The sequence below is a fragment of the Panthera tigris genome, chromosome X (genome assembly GCF_018350195.1).
Source record: "Panthera tigris isolate Pti1 chromosome X, P.tigris_Pti1_mat1.1, whole genome shotgun sequence".
Lineage (NCBI taxonomy): Eukaryota > Metazoa > Chordata > Mammalia > Carnivora > Felidae > Panthera > Panthera tigris.
Genome location: NC_056677.1, coordinates 124,750,353 through 124,768,143, shown reverse-complemented (window position 1 = coordinate 124,768,143; position 17,791 = coordinate 124,750,353). Strand labels below are relative to the sequence as shown.

The 17,791-nt window shown below is 46.5% G+C and overlaps 1 protein-coding gene across 3 annotated transcripts in view; it reads right to left on the bottom strand.

Annotated features, from left to right (window-relative positions):
- Positions 1–7,450: 7,450 nt before the first annotated feature.
- The window catches only part of NSDHL (NAD(P) dependent steroid dehydrogenase-like), a 29,340-nt gene continuing 18,999 nt past the window's right edge, over positions 7,451–17,791 (bottom strand). For 2 of the 3 annotated variants that reach the window (XM_007088975.3, XM_007088973.3), the window contains 5 exons: positions 16,310–16,456; positions 12,738–12,866; positions 10,321–10,463; positions 9,092–9,194; positions 7,451–8,009 (listed from right to left, as the gene is read on the bottom strand). In XM_007088975.3, coding sequence (XP_007089037.2) covers positions 7,677–8,009; positions 9,092–9,194; positions 10,321–10,463; positions 12,738–12,866; positions 16,310–16,456 — 855 coding nt within the window. In that variant the 3' untranslated portion in view covers positions 7,451–7,676. The remainder of the gene's footprint in view (positions 8,010–9,091; positions 9,195–10,320; positions 10,464–12,737; positions 12,867–16,309; positions 16,457–17,791) is intronic. The other variant, XM_015540587.2, reaches the window with a different exon arrangement.

The following is a 17,791-nucleotide window of genomic DNA, read 5'->3' as shown; positions in this document are numbered from 1 at the left end:
AGGGCCCACCTGAATGACCCCATATTAATGTAAATGATAAAATTCATTTTGAGAACAGTGGCACACCTAGAGTCTTCAGTCCCACTTCTAGAAGCCTTTGGCTCTCTCAGTCAACCCCACGTTCCAGTGCTGAAGAAAGAGTGAGGGAGGGAAACTCTTAGGAATGAAGCACTCATTGGGCACTGGAGATCAGATGATGGGTCCTGTTATGGGTTGCATTATGTCCCCCCAAAAGATATGTTGATGTCCTAATTCCCAGTGCCTGTAAATGTGACTGGATTTGAAAATGGGTCATTACTGTTTTCTCATTGTTGCAGGGTTCTCTCTGGCTCTGTGGAGCACTCCTGCTGGGGTGGAGAGAGGTAGGCCCCAGAGTGCCAATGCCTGTGCTGGCCTTGCAGGGATCACAGGCAGGCCCTGCCTTGAAGTACTTCTTAGTGCGGAGGGAGGCAGGTACACAAGCCAGGAGTCTTGGGCTAGAGTCATGGGTGGAAGAAGCCCCAGGCAGGCACAGTGGGAGCCTGGGAGAGAGTACAGCAGGAGCTTCACCTGGCCTGGCTGCCAGCCCAGTAAAGACTTGTAGGAGTCAGCCAGGCAAGGACAGCAGAAGGCATTCTGGGGAGAGGCCCCCATGTGCTGCCATGAGCAATGGGCTTCCTAGTCCAGTGGGAGTCCCTTTAAAGCTCCAGATCAGACTGCCTGCAGGGTCCCTGGTTTAGAGGGGCCATAGATGTCAAAGGTTATCTTGGGCTCAACACTGAAGGCAGCTTTTTAGCATTCAGTGGCCTGGCCAGAACTGACTTTGATGAAGGAAGCAATCAGACAATTGACTGTGAATAGGACAAGGACGTCGGGACCCTTGGTTCTGCGGTACCTCAATGCAGCCTGTCCTGTACAGCCTACAGTGCCTTGGGGCTTTGCATCTAGGCCCAGTCTCTGCAGGCTTGCTCTCAGCACCACCTGGGCCCGTATTAAAGCCCTTTTGGTTGGCTATGGCTAGATGGTCTTCAGGTGGCCTTAGCTTAGCCTGTGCTTCACTTCCCCAAACACTAATCCCAGCCCCAAATATAGCACAAAGAGGCATGTCCAAATCCTAGTTCCTCTCCTGCCAGGACATGAGAACCAGTCCCAGGCCTTGAGGCAGTGCTGAGACCTAACACTTGCTCACCTGGGCCACTGGATTCTTAGGCCTTTCCAAACCCGCCCTGCAGATCCACCCACATTTCTCAGCACCTTCTAAACCTGCACCATCATATTAGTGACCTCTGTACAGGATTTGCAATCATCAGTCAGTGCCAAACTAGCCCAGTGAGTTATTTGAATAGTATTTGGCAGACAGGGCTGCAGGGATCCAGCAGTTTGTTTGAAGCCCGTGGCCTGTCAGGAGGTTGGAGCATCGGCCCTTTACCCAGGGACCTACCTCTGTCACCTTGGTGAGGGGATGACTTTCCCTAGATTCATGGCTGCTGAGCCTGTTGGGACTTGTCTGTCCTTTGGCTCCCTTCCAGCTGGAGGCTGTACCTTACTGGCCACTGTGGTAGATTGAGTAATTGCCCCCCCAAAATGTCCACCCCTTGAGATGTATTGATGGAAGTGGAGATGGGAGCAATGCACTCTGATGATGGACGAAGGGGCCACAAGCCACCGCTTACAGTGGTGTCTGCCTCTGGTCCCCCTTGCACTCTTTTCATCATATAAACACAAAGGCCACCATGTCACTCTTCAGTGGGCAATCAAGTCCAAGTTCCTTGACCCTTGCAACCTCACGTCCTACCATTTCCAGGCACAGACCACAGTGCTTCCCTTGGCCTGGAAGCTAGAAGGCCATCCCTTCTCTTTTCCAGCTGGCCAAAGTGGGCTTGCCCTATATGTATGTATGTATGTATTTATTTTTTTAGTGTAAAAATATTTGATGAATAAGAGGTCAATAATTTTTAATATTCCTAAATGGAGTATGTTTATAAAACAGGTTAAAATATATTCTATATCTTTCAGATTTACAGTGCTTTGTATTTTTTTAATTTATGTATTTTATTTAAATATAATTTATTGTCAAATTGGTTTCCACACAACCCCGTGTTCATCCCAAGTGCCCTTCTCCCCGCCCATCACCCACTTTCCCCTCTTCCCCACCCCTCATCTACCCTTAGTTTGTTCTCAATCCTTAAGAGTCTCTTATGATTTGCCTCCCTCCCTCTCTGTAACTTTTTCCCCCCTTCCCCTCCCCCATGGTCTTCTGTTAAGTTCCTCAAGATCCACATATGAGTGAAAACATATGGTATGTCTTTCTCTGCCTGGCTTAAAAGTAGCCATTCTAATGGGTGTGAGGTGGTATCTCATTATGGTTTTGATATGTGCATTTCTCTAACCATTAGAGATGTTGAGAGCATCTTTTCAAGTACCTGTTGGCCTATTAGTCACTCTTAAGCAGAGGTTGGCAAACTTTCTGTAAGGGAGAAGACAGGAAATATTTTAGGCTTTGTGAGTTACAGATCTGTCATAACTGGTCAACTCTGCCGTTGTAGCATGGATGCACCCACAGACATGTCAACAAATGGATGTGGCTGTATGCCAATAAAATTTTACTGACTAAACACAGACAAACAGGATTCAACCCCAAGTTCAGTTTGTGGACCTTTATTACTTTCTCTGTGGGACTCTCTGAGGGTAAGTGCTCTATCTTGGTCACTTCTGCATCCCTTTGGACTTAGCAGGTGCTCAGTTAATATTTTCTGAATTGATGGTCCCCACCCCTCCCCACAGAGAACAAAGCCAGTGGTGTGTATGTCTACCAGTACCTACTAGAGAAGGTGTCTCCCAAGAGTTGCAGTACAGGGCAAGGGCTGAGAGGCTTTCACTCTCTTCCCTCTTTTTCTCCCCTACCCAGTTCATGCTAGAAAGTTTTCTGGGCTGAAGGATCTAATGTGAACAAACCTTCTGGGGCTGAGTGGGTGAAAGAGCTGGCAAAGCGTAGGATCTAATTTGGGTCCATTATCATTTGAAGTCTTCCACAATTGACAACTAGGCAGTGCTGGGGTAAAGAGGTGCATGCTGCTGATGGAAGGTTCTAGTGTTTCTCCACATACCTCTTTTTGGTCTCCATTCCTCTTATTTGTGCCTTTTGAGCCCTTCATGTTGCAAAGCCTCAGATTAGAGCCTGTGTCCCTTCCTCCCCAGATGGACACCTTTGCTGTGTAAACTGCCTGAATCTTGGTGGATAATGTGGGGTGCACTAACCTAGGGGATTCCGAGCTTGTGGTTTAGTCCTGGCTCCGCTAATTGCCTGAGTGCCCTACGCCATGGCTTCTTCTCTCTGGGGCTCCCCCAGCTGGTCAAAGTGGGTGTTAGTAGCTTTGTCCTCTAAATACCCTTTCAGTCTGGTCCCAGGAGCAGCCACTGCACAGGACTTCAGAGGCAGAGAAACAAGTCCAAAGTCCCTGGACCTTGAGGAGTGTAGCGGCTTGTAGGAGACCCGGGCAGCTGAGCCAATGACTGATGGCAGTGCAGGCTGGGCTTTGTAGGAAGCCAGGAGAGAGAGACTGTAGGGCAAAAGCTGTGAGGAGTGAATGATGTTGGAAAGAAAGTTTGAAAGAACAGGCTGCTTGCCCAGCAGGACCAGATACCCTGAGGTGAGCGATGCAGAGCAGAATGCAGCTGAGGAGCCATGAGGAGCTTATAGGCTAGCTTGCTGGTGCTGGGTGGAGAGAGGGAAGGCAAGGGGAGTTGCAGAGAGGTATTTCAGTTCAGCAGAAGGGAGAACTTTCTACCAGCAAGGGCTATTATCACACAGCAAGGCAAGGATATCCTATAGTCAGTGGATAGAAATGCACACCAGCACTTGAAGGGCTGTGGCCAGAGGCCTAACGCATTTCTGTCCCATCTGACAAGTCCACTTCTACCTTGCTTCCAGTCCTTCTCTATCTTGAAGTCATGGACCTACAGGCAGAGCAGCTGGCCACAGCCACCTCTTGGTCCACGAACACTCGCAGATGGAGATGCTAATGAGGCCTGGGAGCTCCACTCTGGCCTCTTCCCTGTCAACTTGTCTCTCTTGGACCCTTCCTCAAAAGCAGGCTTCCCTACAGCTGCTGGCACCCATCCCACCAGCTTGGATTTTGTATTGGGCCATAGTCATCTTTGAAAAGCTGACAGCTCTGTGCCCTCTGCTGACAAAAGACACATACTCACGGATGTCCCAAAGGTTGTGGCCAATTCATAGAATTCACAGACCTCCCAATTCCACGCATGAATGCCAGGCCTGGAACCCCTGCTCCAACCAGTCCCACTGGCTGTTTCCTTCTATTGCTACAGTTACTCTAGGATTTCAAGCCAGGCAGGTAATTACCCCTATTTCTTGAGCACCCACTTGGTGCTGTGGGGATGTTGGTTGGCTCTGCCCTCAAGGAGCTCCTAGCGTGGTAGGGGTGGGAGGAAGTACACCGAGGGAATACATTAAATAAAGCGAAGATTGAGAGCTACAGGCTGGGAGTCCCGAGCAAGTGGATGATTTCCAATTGGGAGAAAGAGGGTAGGCTTTTTGCAGGGAAGGGATCTGGCTATTTTGGATTTGGGGACATAACAGGGAGAGGACAGGACAGGCAGCCAGGGCAATGTGAGCAAGGGGACGTCTGACAAGGCATGAGCAGTTTGGCTGGAGTGCAGTAGGTGTGAAGCCCAGTGGAAAAGGCTGGAAAGGCAGGCTGAGCACAGGTTGTGAAAAACTGGCTGCAGAATGTGTTCCAGAGAAAGTTGGGACCCACTGAAGTGTTTTTGACAGAGGAGGGACAGATCTAGGTCTCTTTTAGGAAGGATGACCTGGAGATACATAAAGTCCGGATCAGGGGAGGCAGACAGATCATCTTGGCTGTCCCAGTACACCCGATCCAGGTACAGAGAGGGCCAGGTGCTGAACTAGGTCAGTATCAACGGGGAGGGAGGAGGGACTGAAATGAGAGACCTCCCCAATGAACATGCAGAACTGGACATGGACTTTCAGCTGTCCTCAAGCTGGGAGAGAACTGCCTTCCCTCCAGCCTGATCTTACAGATGGATATGCCATGGGGGAGAGGCGCAGGCCTAGCTTGGTTCTCTAGGATGTTATTTTAGGGAGGTGTACTACAAGGCTATCAGCCATCAGGAAAGGGACAGATTGGGGTGGCCCAGGGACTCGGGCTGGTTAGCAAGACAAGTTCAGTCTTGCAATAACTGAAGCAAGGTTCTAGCTGGACTTGGTGACCTGGTGGGAGTCTCCTTCAGTGGTGAGGAACCATGCGTGGAGCCCGTAAGCAGAGTGGCAGGCTCACGGAGTCTCTGCTCAGTAGGTCTGAGGTGGGGCCCCATCATTTCTAACAATCCCCATAGGGACGCCAAGGCTAGCCTTCCCGGGCAGTTGGATTTTCTCCAAACGGATGGGGGTGGGGGTGGGGAGTGATGTAGGTCTGAGTCAGGAATACAGGGCAGAGCAAGGAGTCATAAAAGCCCTCTGTGGCAGGGAGGGTAGCTCCACTGCAATGTCAGCTCCAGGTTGTACCTGTTTCATTCACCACTGAAGCCCAGGCAGTGCCCAAAAAACGTGTACAATGAATGGGTGAATAAAACAAGTGAGCAGACCAGAGGTTCCCTGAGGCAGTAGATACGGATGGACAGGACGTACAAACTCTGGACAGTTCGGTGAGGGACACCTTTTGTAGGGGCAGCTGGTAGCATTTTCCCAAGAAAGCTGGGAGGACAAAGCTGTGGGCACTTTGGTCTGCCAGTCTCCCTCTTCTAGGCCTGAGTCTCCTCCTCACAGCTCTGAAAGCAGAGTCCATCAGTTCTATGCCGTGGCCTCCTCCTCCCTCCCACTCCGCCTAAGAAATCAGGCAGCAAGCTGAGTCCTTTCCAGGTGCTCCCACTAAGGCTTCATTTCTATTTCCATGGCTACAGCATTGCTCAGCCTTTTGTTACTTCCTATTTATCTCCCAGGCCCCACACAGGGTGGTGATATAAGCTTCTTGATTTTTGCCCTCCACTGTGTAAACCCTGAACAGTTTCCCATGCATACGGGACAAAGTTTAAGGCCCCTTGGCTTGGTATCCTCAGCCCTACTTAGCTCTTCAACCAAACCAACCTCCCACTGCTCCACGCCGCCCCCCCCCCCCCAAGCCAGGCCGGTCACTTCTGTACTTCACTGAATCTGAGAAAGACAACACACTGCTAATGAACTTATGACAAGTCATTGCTTATGAACCTGGCCTTTCAGCCTGAAATGCCACCTAGGGGTCTACACCTATGGACCCTTTATCCATCCTTTGAGGTCCAACTCAATGCTGTCGCCTCCTCGTTGGAAGCCTTTTTGATGGTCTTGCCTGGAATCCATGTCTCCTTCCCCTGAAATTACACCACCTTGTCTCCCAGGCACCCCGGCTTGTGAACATATATCAAGCTCCTCTATTCTAAGTGCCTCCGGGGCAAAGACCTTGTCTTATTTCTGCTTGTGCTCCCCTGCCCCATCAGCTTCGTACAGTCTACCCCCAGGCGGGGGTGACGTTCCTATCACACATACCTCATGGCATGTACAAGACCTTCACTTTACTCCAGTCTCTCCTGCTGCCTCTCCACCCCTGGACCAAGGCAGAGAAGAAAGCAGAAATCTTTAACATTACATTTCAATGAGTCTGGGAAGAAAGCAGGTTCTGTAAGCAGAATATCACCAGAAAATAGAGAGCACTGAAACATATGTGCTTTGCCTTTTGGAAACTGGCCGAAGGGTTCTATGAACATGAGCTGCAGAGAAACAGCCCTTTATGCATCATCTCGTGGAGTTTCTGCCCAAACTCCAAGCAGATCCAGGAGGTACTTCTCTCTGACCTCTTCAGTGGCAGACTGTCAAGTGGCCCCACGTCCCATGTTAGAACAGGAACTACACAGCTGAAATGGCAGGCTGCTGGGGCACACTACCACCTTGCAACTAAAATGGACAATGGGGCTCTGCTGCTAAAGAGACATTTGTCCATGAAAGAACATTTTATGAAAAAACAATGCAGGCAGGCACACCAGCTACACCTGAGAGAGAACCTGGACGCATATATGGAGGTGACCAACAAGCGGTCTCTTCCCTCTGGAGATTGCTGGTGGTGGGGTGACAATTACTTAAAATTTTTAAGTTTTTGCTCTAACTTCTGTGTGTATTTGAAATGTACATTTGAAGTTTCACCATGTGTTTATAACTTCTGCTCTTCTTCTAGTATATCTGTATTATGTGGCTCCTCGAACAGTTTGTGGCTTCTCCTCTAGTATCAGTTCACATGGAAGAAAATGTACTTTCTCATCATCAATTAGCAAATGGGTTGTTTTTCCCCTATAGCTTCCTTGATTATGCACAAGCACACTGGAATGATAAGTAACCCAGGACTCAGGAGGGGTGGCAGAGAGGAAGAGGGAAAGAACGAGAACACCAAACAGCAGAATATGAAGCTGCCTGCTTTAAGAAATTCAAATCCAATCCTACAAAGGGAGAAATGTCTGCTGCTTTCTCCACCCTTGTGGTCGCAGAAGAGCTGGGTGTGGTCTCATCTAACTGGCAGGAGGAGACCTAAACTCAGAGGAAACTCACTTGAAGGAGGTTAGTTTATTGATCCACAGGGGACAGTTAGTGGCTGGGGAATGCACTGAGAGGGCCCAGTATCCGGGGTGCCTCACTTGACCTTCCGCAGGTGGTGAAAGCCCTGTATAGTCCTTTCTATGGCGTCATCCATGGTGACCAGGGGCCGGTAGCCCATGACCTGTTTGGCTCTCTCACAGCTGTAATAGTGGAATGTGCCGGCCAGTGCGACCCGCATTGGTGTGAAAGTGGGCTGGACACAGATGATAGGACTGATCACCATCACCAGGAGGGACAGCAGAAGAGCCAGGTAGTAGGCCACCCAGTACGGGATGTGGTACTTGGGGGCCTCATAGTTGAGGCCTGTCAGGATACGAGACAGGAATGTCCAGAAAGGGATGGGCTCGTCATTGGTGATGTGAAATGCCTGGAGAGAGAACAAGAAGTTAGAAAATGCTCCCCAGCTGCAGAGGTGAGAAGACCACACTTGGAACTTGGGAGCTCAGCCACACGCTGCTGGCTCAGCCTGGGACCAGTATTTTAGGAAGCTAGTGGCTCTCCCTGCCTGCCCACCTAGTGTCTCCAATCTACCAATGTCAGACTGCGGCAGAGGGGCTTTTTTGGTTTGCAGCTATGGGCAGGTAGCCTTAAAGTCGAGAGGGAAGGTGAGGAGTTTTACCTATGGGCCAGGATTTTTAAGTGAAGCTTAGACTGAATTCAGGAAAGTATGTTTGTTAATTGCACTTAATTTAATAATAATGTTCTTCATGGTAAAACTCGTTATCTTCAGATGCAACAAACAGGTTATATTACATTTCTCAAATGTGATGTGTTTCGTCTAAACCAAAAGCCACACACTTACCCTAGTCCTGCCACCCTAAGTGTTACAGCAGTGGGAAAACAGCAGAGGTCCAGGAGAAAAATGAGGCCCAAAGAGGGACTTCCAAAGGTAGTGGTGAGAAACAGGAAAATGGAGGCCCTATGAGTGGGAGGAGAGGCTGAGGAGGCCCTAATGTGCTCTCCCCTCTCTGCGTGAGGGCTCACCTCCCCTGACATGTCCATCCTGCCCACCAGGTGCCAAATGCCAGGACATTTAGGTATATCCACCCCTCTGGAGTGGTGAGAGGCATGAGCATGGGTGGGCAATGGGGGAGAAATGGAGAAATTTCCAGAATAAGCAGGAGAAAAGATGAATAGGAAGCACCCCATCAAATGTATGTGGGACCCTGCTGGGAGCAGTCAAGTCCACTGTGTGTATCCAGGTCACATAACATGGAGAACCAGGTCCTGAATGTTTATTCAATCCCAGCTCATTGGCCCTGGATTTGGGCTGTTTGGAGCTGTGTGGCACTGCAATGTCACCCCACCACCTACCATAGGGGATCAACCTCGGACCAGATCGGCCAGGACACGGGAACATGAAGGCAATTTGCCAACAAATCCAATCATGGGGATACACAATCCGAAGACGGGCAAACACACACGGGGCAGGAGGAGCAGGAGCCTTACCTTCCCACTGATGGCCACATCTTGGGAGAGGTGCTCTGCAGCCAGGATGTGTCCATGCACCACATTCTCCACGAAGGTGAAGTCCACCAGGTTCTCCCCATTTCTGTGGGCATGCCGGGAATGGTTCCACAGTTAGAGATGTGCAGGGGCCAACGTTTCTGGGGCCCTCAGAGGTGGGATATGTAAGGGCCAAGCAATGAGTCTGAGAGCCCAGTGCCCAGCCTGCCCTATCCTGGCAAGGCCAACCCCGGTATTATCTGCTCTGGGCTTCTATTTGGGTAGAGGGTCTTCAACTCCCCCTGGGACACTCTGGGCTAATGGCTTACTTTGGCCTCACACTTTTCTACCATCTCTTTCTAATCCCTCAAAGCAAGAAGACAGGGCAGCAAGGAAGCAAAGCAAGAGGCAGAGAAGCAAGGTGCCAGGACACAGGAATAAGAGGAGGAAAGAAAGAAAAAGAAAGGAAGGAAGCCAGGTGTACTGGGGAAACAGCCACACTCTGTCACCACCTGCAAGGGTCTTACCACCTGCACTTTCCTTGATGAGGAATGCGAACACCTCTACCTGCCTTCCTAGATGCAAGGAGAGCTGAAGGCCTGGCCCTTGACCTTGTGCCACTCTTTTCCCCCTTGAGCCTATTTCCTCAATTTCCCAACAGGGACACAAATATTTTCCCAGGCTACCTGACAGTGTACTAGGTTGAACACTGTCCTCCCCAAATTCATGTCTCCCTGGAACTTTTGGATGTGACCTTATTTGGAATTAGAGTCTCTGAAGGTGTAATCAAGTTAAGATGAGGACATATTGGGGTAGGATGGACTCTAAATCCAGTGGCTGGCATCCCTTTAAAAGGGAAATTGGGATAGAGACACACAGAAAAGATGCTCATGTGAATGTGGAGGCAGAGATTAGAGTGACTTGTTATAAGCTAAGTAACACCAAAGACTGCTGGCCACCACCAAAAGCTGGGAGAAAGGCCTGGAAGAGATTCTCCCTCAGTTTCCAGAAGGACCAACCCTGCCAATGCCTTGATTTCGGACTTCTAGCCTCCAGAACTGGGAGAGAATTAATCTCTGTTGTTTTAAGGCCCTCAGTTTGTGGTCACTTGTGGCAGCCCCAGGAGACAAACAGAGAGGGTGGCAGAAAAGGCCACATTAGAAGAGAGCTACACAAACTTGACTGATACTTGTCAAGGGGTCATGAAGAAGACCAATTGTGGGCCAACTTACCCAATCACAAACTTCATCTTGCCTTTCTTGGCTGCCTCAATGAGGATGGGGACCAACTGGGGGTCCTTTGGGCCAAAAATGCCATGAGGGCGGATGGCTATGGTTAAGAAATTCCTCTCAGGATCATTGGCATCCAGGACTGCCTGTAAAGAGCAGAAAGGGCAGGTCAGTAGCAAGACTCACAGGAGACATGGAGGCTGGCCTCTGCTCTGGTATAATTTGAAGCTACTGCTCTATTCCATCCACCCATGCCACCCAAATTTGAAAACACAGGAGAGGTAGCTGGGTCAAAACCAGTATGATCAAGGTCACCTGACTGGCTCAGTCAATGGAACATGCGACTCAGGGTTGTGAATTAAAGCCCTATGTTGGGTGTGGAGCCTACTTAAACAACAACAACAACAACAACAACAACCACAGTATGATTAAAGAGAAAGGCCTAAAATGCACAACTGCAGCCAGGGGAAGATGAGCCTTGGCCGCAGTTTGTGGAAAAAATCTGAGGGTTCTAGTTAGCAAGTTAGCCTTTAGCCTCCTGCCTTAAGCTCCACGTGCTTGTTTCCACCAGTCACAGGCCGCTCTGGTCAGTTCTAAGAACCACCTCCCGGGAAGGGTCTCTGATGAACCCAAGTGGGCCAGGAAGAAGGGACTGAGAAGGTAATGGGTCTGGGAGAAACAGTGCAGTTACTGGGTAGCTAAAGAGATGATCCAACACAGGTAAAGTCTAGAGCAGTGCCTAGTACCTAGTAAGCACTCAAGAAGTGGCAGCCGTTATTTCTGTCATCCACTGTCAGAAAAGATATGTTTCGCGTGGCTTAGTGGACAAACTAGAACTTAAGGACTTGAAGTACAGAGAAACAGGTTTTGCTTCAAAAGTGACAAAACATCCCGAATGATTTGCTATGTTATTGGTAAAAATGTGGACCATGACAGCTCCTACCCGGATGGGGCTGTGCACTGACCAAATGAGGTGACCCACGTCAACTGTTTCGGTATGTGCCTGGTATGTGTACTTATTGTACCACCTCACCTAGGATTTCTACTCTATGGTGGCAAAATTCTTGCACATGTTTTCCTCCCAGTGAGTTTAGGCTGACTTTGAGTTGACTGAGTTTATCATCAGTTGAGAGGTCTGAAAATCAACAGCGAGATGTGTGCCAACAGGGGCTGCCATGGGGCTCCAGGAAGGTCAATGTTGCAGGCATTTATAGGCTTTGCTTACTTCTAATTGAGCAGCCAAAAGTCAACGCAAGTGAGGCACCGATGGTCTGAGGCATGGCTGCCACTTACAGTAGACAGGGGGAGTCCCAGTGCCTTAGACGAGAGTGCTTCTTGGTTCAAGTCCTATCAGGTGGGAGCTCTGTGAGGCTCTCCATGCTCCAAGGAGAGGGTGGCAGAAGCTGGAGACAGGACTGCAGCTTACAAAAAGCCAGGCTTCCACCCCCTAGATTGGGGAGGCCCTTGTGTCTCCCTGCAGATGAGTTATTCAGGAACTTTTTGAGTTGGAGTAATACCAAACAGATGGGAGGCAGCTGGCTCTCAGACAGCACAGTGGGATGCATGCCAAGCCAGTACTAAGCTCTAGTTTGCTGGCTGTGAAATGCAACCTCAGTGGGTATGATATGCTTCAAACACCTGGGAGAGGTAAGGTCACAGCTTCCCCTGCTAAGGCAAGCTGTCTGTGCTCAATGAGCATCTATGGCCTTCAAGTTAAGTATGTCCTTAGGGTAATATTCTCCTTGGACATTAGTCCTGGAGCTAGCTGCTGTCAGGGTCCCTGTAGCCCTGGAGTCCAAAGGCTTACTGGCCCTGTTACTCAACTCGGACTGCTGCTAAAACCAGGTGCTCCTGGGCGAAGCTAGTTTGCCAAGTGGAAACCAGTGCCTTGCATCGTACTTTTCCTTAAAATAAAGCAAGATCCTTTCATTGCTTAAGAATATGGGAAGGGGGTAAGAGTGCCACTAGGAAGGTGTGTTCAAATGAAAACACTTGTGTGTCAAGCCCAAGTTCTGCTTGAATGCTTGGAATTATCATAAATTGCCTCTGATTTCTATGGCAACTGAGTAACCTTGCATAGCGTAAAGGTTGAGTGCATGGGGTTAGCCACCCACTAGTTGCAGAGTCTCAGGAAGAAAGTGAATCTTTGTGCATCAACTGTCCTCATCTGTAACCTGGTGATGATAATAATATCCACCTTATAGGGTCATTGTGAAGTTTAAATGAGAAAGTTCCTGTAAAACACTCACATTAAGCTATTGTTATTATTTTTTAAATCGAATTTCATCCATGAATTTTACTTCCCAAGTTAGGTATTCAGGCCTGAGAACACTAACTTCATAAATATTTTTCTTAAAAATCTAAACCTTACAGATGTTCATGGAACTCGCTTGTCACTCAATGAGTTCTCAGGTACATACTCTCTCCTGTAAGATTTTTGTCTCCGTGTAATAGTCAATGGGTTTCATGGCATAAGGGAGGTCTTCGGTTCCATTCTTGATGTTGACACCCTCAAAGACGACACTAGCACTGCTGGTTAAAATGAGTTTCTGGCAGAGGAGAAAGGAAGGTTAAAAAAAATAAAAGTAAGAAATGATCGTTATTTAAACAATCTGATGGTCATGCATGAAAGAGAATCAAACAACATGTTCACAACCCTCACAGGCAAGGCACCGCACAAATTATTTACTGCAATGCTTTGCTATTCAGGTATTTTTAAAATAATTCAAAGATCAGCATCTTTTGTTAGCTACGTGGATTCGAGATACATTCTACAGCATTCTAAAACAGTGGATTTCACGTTTTTTTCTCTATCACTACTGAGAGGTGGAACAGGTATCTCACTGTGGGAATGATTCCTCAAGGGAGAAGGATAGCCCCCAAACTTAGAGGGAGATGTCTGTCTGAAAAAGATGCCTGGTGCTTCTGGTACCAACCCTGGCATGTCAGCACAGGTACACAAGCGCATGTGCACCATACCCACTTGAGAAGTGCTATTAGAAAGGAAATGCTTTCTTACAAGGGTCCCAGCTTCCAGCCCTCTGGTTAAAGGCAGCACGTCCAAAACTGAACACCAATAGCTCAAATCGTATCTTTACCGCTTTTATTCAACATTGTACTGGAAGTCCTAGTAAGTGTAGTGGGTTAAGACAAACAATAAGGAGTAATTTGAAAAGAGGAAACAAAACTATCACCATTCACAGATGTTGGAAATGTCTACACAGAAAACATTATAAACATACAGAAAATATTATAGTTACAGTTCAGCAGAGTTGGGGAGTCCAAAATCAATATACAAAAATTGTGTTTGTCATTAGCAATTAAAAATATAATATGAAAGATATTATTTTAATAACCCAAAATTAAGAACACAGGGATAAGTTTAACAAAAGATGTACAAAATCTTTCTAAAGTAAAGGATAAAACTCTATTAAAAGGCATTAAAGAGAGAGATAGAGATGTTATCATGTATTTACGGATACAAAGACTGAGTATTGGAAAGGTATCGATTCTCTCCCAAATTACCTTTAAATTTGATGCAATGACAATAACAACTCCAACAGCCTTTATCAAGGAACTCGAGAAGTTGATTCTAAAATTTACATGGATGAGCAAAGGGCTAAGGACAGCCACGCAAATTCTGAAGAACATGGCTAGGGGGTGAGTTGTTCTAGCACATACTGAGATTGACCTTAAGCCTTGCTTACTGAAGGCAGAGCACAGTAGCATGGGCACAGGCGGAAGCCAATGAAGCAGAGGAAAGAGCTGGGAAGAGACCCGTGGAAGGCACCTACATCTGAGATGTGCTGGAGGGGGCACTGAAGAGCAGGTAAGGGATGGGTCACATGATAAATGATGCTGAACAACAAAAATTCAATCGCTACCTCAGACCACATACAAACTTAAACTGTTGGTGGGTTAAAGATTTGAATGTGCAAAATAACACTTTAAACCTTTGGGGAGAAAACCCACATTAAACAGTCTCTTGATTCCAGTGTTAGGAAATGTTTCCTAAATATAATATGAAAAGCCATTTTCTGCACTGCAGCCCACTAAGCTATTCTGCCACTTCAGTGAATATACTCCATATACATATATTGAGATGGAAAAATCTCAAAAAACATGTTGGGAGAAAAAGCAAGTTGCAGGAAGATATATTCACTATATCATTTCTATAAAGTTTTTAACATGCAAACTGATAACTTATATTGGCTGCACATGGAGCAAAGAGCAATGATAAACCCAAGTTCAGGACAGTCATTCTCCATGGGTGGGGAAGGACAGCAATGGCATTGAGGATGGAAACACACAGGGCTTCAACTTCACCAGTAGTGTTACTTATACTCTGTGATGATTATATGAGTACTATATTATTCTTATTTGTTTATTCCATTAAAAAAAAAAACAGCAGCAGTGAAATTCACAGAGCTCAAGCATGGTATAGACTAAGGAGTCTGGGATTTGGCATCAGAGGGTGATTTTAATCCCACCTCTTTCATTACTGGCAAAGAGATATCATTTAGCCTTCCAAATCTGGTTCCTCACCTATTAAGAGACATTAGTAGCTCCTGGTTACCTACTGAGAAGCAAATCAGGTGACAACTACAGGGCAAAATGTCTTATCATTTGCAAAGTATAAGGGGTCACTATTACTATGATCCAACCTTTCCAGGCACTGACCTCTGAAGAGCTCCTTATCCACTTGTTCTTTTCTTTTAATGTTTTATTTATTTTTTTATTTATTGGTGTTTGTTTCTTTATTTTGAGAGAGAGAGAGAGAGAGAGAGAGAGCAGGAGTGATTGTGTGCATGAGCTGGGGAGGTACAAAGGAGGGAGAGAGAGATTCCCAAGCAGGCTTCATGCTATCAGTGCAGAGCCTGACATGGGTCTTGATCCCATGAACCGTGAGATCATGACCTGAGCCTAAATCAAGAGTCGGATGCTCAACCGACTGAGCCACCAGGCACCCACTTGTTCTTGCTGGGTCAGTTGATGATGCTGGGTGGCCCATTAAGGGTGATGATCCTGAGAACCAGGATTTATAACAAAGCAGCAAGCTATGACAGGGTGGAAATTCATATGCCCTCAGATCTGAATTATAACAGGTTTCTATTGGTAAAAAGTAAACAGCTAATTTTTCTTTGAAAATGTAAGCAAGGTCTGGAAAATAGTATGGCAGTTCCTTAAAAGGTTAAACATAGAATTAGGGTATGATCCAGGAATTCCACTTCTGGGTATTTACCCAAAAGAACTGAAAGCAGAGACTGGAGCAGATATTTATACACCTACACCTCTAGCAGCATGATTCACAATAGTCAAACATGTAAGCAACAGATGTCCACTGATGAATGAATGGCTAGACAAAATGTGGCCTCTCCACACAACGGAATGTTATTCAGTGGTTAAAAAAAAAAAAAGACATTCTGATACAGGCTACAATATGGATGAACCTAGAAGACCTTATGCTGAGTGAAAGAAGCTAGATATAAAGTCCACTTCTATGCGGTCTCTAGATTCATGGAAACAGAATGTAGGATGGTGGGTGCCAAGGGCTTGGATAGGAGGGGGAGGGGTGCTATTGTTTAATGGGGATAGAGTTTCAGTTTGGGAAGATGAAAGTAGAGATGGGTTGTGGGGATGTTTGCAGAGCAATGTGAATGTACTTGATGCCACTGAACTGTAAATTAAAAAATGGATAAAATGGTAAATTTTATGACATCATAATAAAAAATATAAGCAATAGACATTTTACAGCTCTTTAACCAGAGACTGATAAGCCTTAGCATCCTCAGATGGTCTACTGAGATGCAGTTAGAATATTATAGCTCAAATTGGCCCAGCAGCTCCTAGGGTTGATTCTAGGATCTTCACAATATTTTAGGAAGCAAGCCTGGCTAGACCCAGGAAGAGAGCAAGAAGAACCCTGGCTCCCACACACTTAGAAGGGGCCACGACATGCTCCTGATAGCACTCACTCCAGCTTTCCCCTTACCTGAACCCCAGCCTCTTTGCAAGTTTCAATGACATTCTTGGTGCCAATGTAATTCACTCTATAAAAGAGTTCCTTGTTGTTACTGGATGGTGGGGGTGATGCACAGTGGAAAACCGTGCTTACACCTTTCAGAGCTGGGTAGAGATCCTAGAAAAGCAAACAGAGACCAAAGAAATTATTCCTGCTTTAGACAAGTAAACAGCCTCCTCACATTCCCACTCTCCAATCTATGGCATGTAGGTGTCTTGCCCTTTCATAAGTCTAATTAACATGGAAATACATCTCATTGTAAAAGATTCAAATAATACAGAAGTACATAGGATAGAAACCATGTTGTCCTTTCAATCGCCCCTCCCCATTGACTGGTCCCCAGGGAAAACTGGTTTAGGGCATGAGAAAGAAGCCTGTGGGGTCCAGACAAAGGCAATATCTGTGCCTCTGTGTACCATGGGGGGTATGTATGCATGTGTGTGACAATTCAGGGCACCTGATGGTAAAACTCCTGGGAAAACCAGCTCATAGATACAAATTATGAATAATATGAAAAAGTCCCACAACATGAAAGGCAGTGCAAACAGCCAATACACAGGAGTAGTCCCTTCTGTGAAAATAGATATGGAACAGCAAGAGCTGAAAGGAAATAAAAACAGGTATGCTTAATTTACTGCTAAAAGGAACCAGAGCTCCTGAGAGCAAGGGCTGATTATAGATCTGGGGCAGGAAATAGATAAGACGCGTCAGGAACACCTTGTTGAGCCAGAAAGTAAGGAAGCTAGCTAGTCAAGACTCCTGGGGTCCTGTTAAAAGGACTCAAGAGTCAACTTGAAGAGGCTCTCACTGGCCAAAGAAGGGGCAATTTGATCACCAGTAAGAATAAGAATTCCTTCTACAAACTAATAAAGGAAACAAACAGTCAAACATTTAATCTGCATAAGGTGCAAAGAATTGAATTAAGAAAGAAAGAGAGAATGATGGCATGTCGCCATTTTACAAAACCTTCATTAAGCAATAAGATCTAGGAATGATCAACGGACGAACATCACTAAAACAAAGACAATCATGAGTTTATGTGCCTAGATCCACTGATTATTAATATTTTGCCATAATTTTCTTTGTAGGTACACACACACAAGATCTTTTTTTTTTTTGAAACCACTTAAGAGTAAGTTGAGACACTGTGCCACTTTGCCTCTAAACTCTTCATTAGGTATATTCTAAGAATAAAGACATCCTCCTAAATACCACTAATGATCACATACAATAAATGTAACAGGATGGGACACTCTTATCCAATAATTAGACTATATCCAAATTTCTCCCATTGTCCCAGTAATGTCCTTTAAAGGCATTTTTATATTTGGATCCAGGATCCAATCATGGATCATATTGTATTTAGTCCTCATATCTCTTCTGTCTCTTTCAATCTCGAACATTCAGTGATGATTCTTGCCTGGAACACTTATTAACACATTATTGCAAAAT